Source organism: Gossypium arboreum, chromosome 10 (assembly GCF_025698485.1).
Source record: "Gossypium arboreum isolate Shixiya-1 chromosome 10, ASM2569848v2, whole genome shotgun sequence".
NCBI classification, from domain to species: domain Eukaryota; kingdom Viridiplantae; phylum Streptophyta; class Magnoliopsida; order Malvales; family Malvaceae; genus Gossypium; species Gossypium arboreum.
Genome location: NC_069079.1, coordinates 78,046,309 through 78,054,326, shown reverse-complemented (window position 1 = coordinate 78,054,326; position 8,018 = coordinate 78,046,309). Strand labels below are relative to the sequence as shown.

The following is an 8,018-nucleotide window of genomic DNA, read 5'->3' as shown; positions in this document are numbered from 1 at the left end:
TCCTACTTTAACTGATAATACCAAAATCTTAAATCAATCTTCAAGAACACCTCGCACCTCAAAATTGATCAAACAAGTTATCAATCTGAGGAAAAGGATTCTTATTCTTTAGTCAACTTATTCAACTATCTATAGTCAATACACATCTGCATCGTACCATCTTTTTTCTTAGCAAATAAAAATGGTGCACCCATCGGAGATACACTTGGTCGAATGAACCCCCTATCCAATAACTCTTGCAACTAAATCTTTAACTCCTTGAACATTTTTGGTGTCATGTAGTAGGATGCAACGCGCACCTGTGTAATACTAGGATAAAGCTCAATTCCAAACTCCATTTTTCTTTCTGGCGGCAAGCCATAAAACTCTTCAGGAAACACGTTAGGGAAATCCCTAACGGTTCGAATATCCTGAACTCTTAACTCCTTACTAACCGAATTCATCACATAAGCCAAATAAGCTTCACAACCTTTACCCATCAACTTCTCAGCCTTCATAGCTGAAACCATATTAGATATAAAACCCAGTCTTTCACCAACAACAACAATTTCCAACCCATCACTATTTATCAAGGTAATTTGCTTAGTCTTAAAATCTACCTTAGCCTTATGCTCAATTAACCAATCCATGCCCAAAATATCATCAAATCCATAAAATGGTAGTTCCATGAGATCAACAGAGAAAATGTGTCCTTGTATCCTAAGAGGACACCTACGATAAACCTTATTTGCAACAACACTATCTCCAAGGGAACTAGTTACAATCATTCCCAAATTAATAGTCTTTACAGGAATCCCTAACTTACAAGCTAATTCACTCAGAATATATGAATGTGTAGAACCGGAATCAACCAAAGAAAGCAACGGAATAGATTGCAAAGTGAAAGTACCTATAATAACATTAGTTGGATCTTGATCCTCAGGTTCCCTAACAGCATAAACCTGAGCTGGACCTCTAGACTCAACCTGTGAGGCTACTATATTGTAACACCCCTAACTTGCATCCATCTCCAGATTAGAGTTACAAGGCATCACCGATCAAAACAGAGTTCCAACAGTCATTTATTATAATTTATACACAAAGTAATATCATTTCCTTTATAAAATTTTCAAACTCAAATAACAACCATCCTTGTATTTCCTATAAGACAAATTCTCATATTTAAGGTACATAACCAACCTAAAACAATCATACTTTACTAACCGCATCTCATGTTCGAACTATGCTTCAAAACTCAACTATTTCAATTTCATTTATCTGTTCAAATTTCGAACCAAACTAACATACATCAATACCATATTTCTTACGCTTCATAAATTCAATGTTCAAAGCATATGTCCATCAATTTCATGGCATTCGAATACTTAAGTTATAATAAAACATATTTCATTTCATATACAAGCATATATCAAGGCATCCATTTGTATACATCTATTTTATTAACTAATTACCAACATACCATTTTATATACCTATGCACATTCGCATATCAAGACAAAACAAACCATATTATAACACATTTTGTAATCAAACATTAAACCAACAAAGTGACCTTTAAATATCGAACCACAAACAAACATGTCATAGGCATATGTATTTATTTTACCTATTATTAGCTGAATATAAATATATATCATATATCATAATTTATCTAACAAAATGACCAAAGTAATTTTTATCATTCACAAACCAATTCACAAGGCAATTTATACATCAAAACATAGGTTATTAATAAGCCACACCAAAAAGCCAAATTCACATGGCATAGCATAGTTATTACATAGCAAATATGAACACATACCAATATTAACATCTAACCGAATAATTAACCACATTACCATAACTCAAACGAAATTGTCACTATCTACAAATACAAAATATATCATCAAACAAACTTCCCAAAATGAGCTAATTAACAAGGCCAATTATTCACAAACATTAACATCATTATCAAGCCATTTTCGCATGGCTATTTACACACAATTCAAAACTAACCATATCAAAACTAGCCTATACATGCCATATGTCATAAGTACAAGCTTTCAAAGTACCGAAATAGCGATTGATAGTGTGACGATGATCCTTGACGATCCCCGAGCTTGAGCTAGCTTTATATATCTATAAAACAATGAAAGAACACACAAAGTAAGCTTTGAAAACTTAGTAAGCCATAAGCAAACTTTGAAAACTTAGTAAGCCAGAAGCAAATAAATCATCATGAGAACATTAATAATTCAATTTGAATAGGTCACATTTAACTAATCTCATACACATATACAATAACTTTTCTAATATAATCCATATTACCATGTTAAGTAACGCCACTTACCTTTTTTTTCAATGAACATATAAACTTCATACGTACCTGAATCATTTAGCCCAAATTCACATTCGATCTCGTTTTGACATTGCCCGTTGAACCATTTGGAATCGTTAAGGATACTCGAAAACACATATATCACATACAATGCCATATCCCATATATGGTCTTACATGTTATCACATATCAATATCTCTGTCACAGACAGGGTCTTACACGTAATCTCATATCGATGCCAATGTCCCACACATGGTCTTACACTAAATCACACCTCGGAAGTCCTAATGTCATGACATCGGTATCCTATACTATTTCTAAGGTTCATACGGGGCTTTCAACTTCGTAACTCAATCAATTCATTCTTGAAACAAGTCCTCCAATGCTCAATTCAATTTAGAAACATATATAAATATACATTTAAATTTAAAAAACATTTATTTGCATATGAACTTACCTCGTACGGAAACGAACGGATCGAAATAACTATTCAACAACTTTTGAATTCCCCTAATCCAAATCTGATTTCTTTCTTTCTTGATCTAAATAAATTCAAATTTAACTTATTTAATCACATATTCATTCAATTTCAACCAAAAACACATAAATGGGCATTTTGCACTTTAGCCCCTAACATTTTACATTTTTACAATTTAGTCCTTATTTCAAAACAACAAAAAATACACAAAATTTCATCAAACCCAAGCATGGCCGAATCTTCCCTAGGTCCCTAGTAGCCCATTAATTCCATTTATTTCACATTTTAACCCCTCAATTTGCAAAGTCCACAATTAAATCCTTAATAAGCATTTTTATAAAAAATCACTTAATAAATTATGAAAATCTAACAATAATTATTTATTTTTCATCATCAAACAATAAAAAGCTTAAATATTCATCAATGGGATTTCACAAATTCATTATCAAATCTAAAAATTAAAGCATGGGCTAGCTAATATACGAAGCAACGATCTCAAAAACGCAAAAATCATCAACAATCAAACAAAAATCACATACCAATTGAAGCTCCAAATGACTAAACCCTAAATAGCCATGGTTGTCTTCTTTCTTCTTCAAATTTCAGCAAACAAAGATGAATACTCCACTAACCTTTTGTTTTATTTTAATTTATTAACATTAATACATAATTTACCATTTTACCCATGGCTATTTAACTTATAAATTAATTAATGGTTGTCCATAAATGTCCACTTACTCTAATCTGGTCAAATAACATTATAAGGGCATCCAATTAAATAAATCATGGCAAATAAGCACTTAAACAATTAGTATGCCACTTTTGCATTTTATACGATTTAATCCTTTTATTAAATTAACTAACCAATCAGTAGAATTAAATCACAAAATTTTCACATATATCAAATAACATGCTATAAACACCAAAAATAATATTAAAATAAATTTATGACCTCAAATTTGTGGTTTCAAAACCACTGTTTCGATTTAGCTAAAACCAGGCTGTTACATATATGAACAATAATCCACTGCTAACCGGTCTTCCATTACCTCTACCGCGACCACGACCCTTAGCAGGAGTAGTAGTAGGTGCCAAAATCTAAGTCTATGATACCTTTATTCTATTTGGACAGTCCCTAAGAAAATGTTCTTTCGAACCACACTTATAACATCCACTAGTCAACTTACGACACTCTTTGTAACGCCCCAAAATTTATATGCTCATTTTCTGTATGTTGCGTAACACAAATACACATTTGTTTCAATGGTTGAGTGTCTTGGGAAGTGCCTGAGAAGTCTTGGGTTCAATCCTGGGAAATTGAAGAAACTTTGTTTTTTTTTAAGAACAACACTTGCCTTTAGTTAGCAGTCTTTTAAATTATTATGGGAAAAATTTGCTACAAAGAGCTTGCTAGTCTAGGGGTAAGTGGCGTGTGGAAAGTTTCTTGGGGTCTGCTGTTCGAGCCTTGGCAAGGCGAAAGAAGCATTTTATTTTTGCTACAAGTTATAGGGAGGTATCCTAGGTTGTCCAAAATTGAGGTGTTTGGTGGGAGTTTGAATAGGCAGTTGAGTAGAATAAGGTGAAGAGATTTTAGGAGAGGGATAAGAGGAGGAAAAAGTAGAGTTTGAGGTGTAGTGGAGTTATGGTTGAATAGGGTATTGACCACTCAGGATTTCGACTATGAGTGGTATGTGGTCACTCCATTTCGAGTTTTTGCTAAGTTTTGATACTTTTCACTCTTTATTTCTAAAGCCTAGCTTTTATTTTCTTTTCATGCATCTTTCGGTAGTGTGTTTCGATTTTCTTTCTTCCCTTTCCATTTTGTTGGCTAGACCTATTACCCTAGCTTTTGTTTTGGTTTTGAGCAAGTATTCCTTGTCAACTTTTCATCTTTTCTTTTCCCCTCAATCTTTTCTTCTTTGATCGAATATCCTCCTTTCTTCCTCTCCCTTACTACAACATTACCCCTCTTGACTGAATACACCTTCTTTCCTTTACCTTTCTTCTCTTCTTCTTCCTTTAACCAAATATACCATCTTCCCTCTTTTGACTCTCGTGATTATCAAAGTTTATTTCTATCCACATGGCTTTTGGGACCAAATACTCCATCCCTTTTGTTGTGGTTTGGTGTTGTTCTTCAACAAATCGATAAGGTACTCTCTTACAGTTATGGCTGAATACTCCCTTCCTCTTTTACCTATTCTTATCTTTCTTCTTTTAGGTGTGGTGATACTTTCGGTTTCTAGAACTTCTTGGGGGAGTGAAGGAGTTGCTAGTGGTTACTGAAGTAGTCGAAACCTTTTTCTTATCGCTCGAATAAGGTAACTCTATTTGCGTTTATTGTGTTCAACTGGTGCATGACTTGAATAGGAGGGTGTTGGTCGATTGCCTATGTTCCTCTATTCTAGAATTTGTGTTTTGTTAAGCCATTATTTGGTTTTAGTCACGTGTTGTGTGATCTTTGTTAATGGGTTTCGCTATCAATGCAATTTTTTGATTAGGAGGATAAGTCATCTTTCATCAACGGTTTAAACGGGGCTAACCACACTCTTGCAATCAATGCCAGTTTTGGATGTTATTTTAGATTGGGTATAGTAAAGGGTGATTAACCCTAGTATCAAGCGACTAACGAATTATCATGATTAAATGTAGGTTTGGGGAACTTTTGAGTAAGACGCACGTTTCGCAAACAGGTGTGTAATCACACTTCTATGCTCATAAACCGGAAAAAGCCGAAAACTGTGCTTGTTAACGCTATACGAGCGTGCTCACACTTGTGCTGTGTTTCTGAATGCTCGAAACGAGGGTGTATGATCGTAGTGGCCACTATGATCGATTTCATGGGCTTTGGCCAGTTTGGGCCACGTTGGGCTAAAAATAGGCCGTGTGGGCCCCACAGGCTCGTGGGCCCCATATGAGTAAACCACATAGACATGTGAAGATTAGTGGGCTGGGCTATACAGTTCACAAAGCCAAGGTCATTTTTGGGCTTATTAGGCCACATAGGAGTGTGGGCCCACATGGGTCGTGTTATGGGCTTTGGGCCCATTTTCACTGTTTGACCGTCAAGGTTGTACGGGTCGTCTGAGACCACTGTCGACCTATTATTAGGGTAGTAAGTACTTTTAGACCCCATACTGATGAAATGACTGTTATACCCCTAAGAGGTAAAATGACTGATATACCCCTATACTATGTTTGGTTGTATTTGAGCATGACATTTTGCATACACGTATTATATTATGACGTGGCATGTTGCATGGGGGTGGGTTTGATATATTTGGAGGAAGTGTACTATACTGGCAGCTTTGCTGCAATTACTGTTAAGTGCCACAAGCGGTGCTATATTTGGAGTGTAGGGATAGGTGGGTCGATTTTATCCTCACATGGAGTGTAGGCCTAGACGGAGTGGAGTTTAAAGGATAGATGGGTAGACTTCTATTGCATTATTGATACTGTTGCTGTAATGGGCTAAGGCCCACATTGATACTACTACTGCTATGGGTAAGGCCCACACTGATACTAGACTGTCACTGATATGGGCTTAGGCCTAAACTATATTTGTTTAAATTTGTTAAGGGATTACACACTCAGTTTTCATAACTCACCCTTCTGCTTTCCTATACATGTAATCCGTAGGCAGGTCAGTGCTGCGAGAGACTCGATGCAGGCTACACAACTATTTTTGATACTATTTTAAACTTTTAATCCTTAAGCTATTTTATTTGGGTATTTGAAATGTAATAAGGCCACTTTAAAGTTTACTTTAATTTGGGGTTTACTTACTTAAATTTATATTTGTTGAAAATAGAACGCGAACATTCAAAAAGGTAAATGTTTACAAAACACCACGCCTATGCAATATCTTCCAAAAGCTTCCGCATCAACAATGTTTTCAAAATGTAATAAAAACCTAAAGTGATTAGACCTACTTGAGTTTTAATAACAAATAAAATAATCAAAATTTTAATTATAGACCCCTACGAGGGATTTAATAGAGTAAAGACTTTCGAACAAATCAGTGCTTATCAAAACACATTCCAATGTGATATTGTAGATTTAGCCATAATGTCTAGGCTGGGTTTGGAGTGTTACACTCTCCAAGATGCCAACGATCACGATGAGCACAAAGCAACAATCTAGAACCACCAATGATAGTCACATCATTAATCTGCTATTTAGATTGACTCGGTCGAGACCCACGTCTTGCACCCCTACAAGAGACGTAATTATCACGCCCCCTATTGGGCAGACGTCTAAAAGCACCATTGGAAGCCCTTTTACTAGACTCAGCCACTATCGAACAAGCTAGCTTAGGCAAAGTCTCCTCTACAACCTTGGCTTTTTCCACAAGGTCATCAAACAACTCTGTATTTTGGGCCATTAAATAAACCTGAATCTTTCAATTAAGCCTGAATCAGAACCTCTTACAACAATCCTTTCCAAGCAACACCATCACAAGAGCATACTGATTGAGGCGCAAAAACTTTGCCTCATAGTCAGCCATAGACAACCCACCTTGCACAAGATCTAAAAATTCCCACTTACGAGCTTCTATATTCTGCACGCCCATAAACTTCTTCTTAAGCACCACTAAAAATAATCCCAAATTAAACGATCAGTGGTTGTACCTCTTTTAACATTATTCCAACAAAGATGTGCCTCTCAGTCAAGTAGGGACACAGTACAACCCAACTTCTCCTTGTTAGAACATGACATCTGTTCGAGGTCTTTTCGACTCCTTCCAACCAGTACTCAACTATGGTCGGATCAGTCTTTTTAACTCTAAAAAAATCTTTACCACTCAACGCCCAAAGACGTTCAAGCGGCAAGCCCCAATTTATAGGTGCAAGATTGGCTGGTGTAGGAATAGGGTTAGCACCAATTTTAGCAAACAAAGATGACCACTCCACTAACATTTTTTTATTTTAATTTATTAACATTAATACATAATTTACCACTTTACCCATGGCTATTTAACCTATAAATTAATTAATAGTTGTCCATAAACGTCCACTTACTCTAATATTGGTCAAATAACATTATAAGGACATCCAATTAAATAAATCATGGCAAATAAGCACTTAAACAATTAGTATTCCACTTTTACATTTTATGCGATTTAGTCCTTTTAATAAATTAACTAACCAATCGGTAAAATTAAATCACGAAATTTCCACACATATCAAATAACATGCTGTAAACACCAAAAATAATATTAAAA

The 8,018-nt window shown here is 35.2% G+C and overlaps 1 protein-coding gene across 1 annotated transcript; it reads right to left on the bottom strand.

The window, feature by feature from the left end:
* Positions 1–242: 242 nt before the first annotated feature.
* LOC108465080 (uncharacterized) lies at positions 243–7,178 on the bottom strand. The gene is made up of 2 exons (XM_017765387.1): positions 6,998–7,178; positions 243–973 (listed from the first exon to the last, which is right to left on the bottom strand). The coding sequence occupies exons 1-2, from the start codon at positions 7,176–7,178 to the stop codon at positions 243–245; spliced, it is 912 nt and encodes a 303-aa protein (XP_017620876.1).
* Positions 7,179–8,018: the final 840 nt, after the last annotated feature.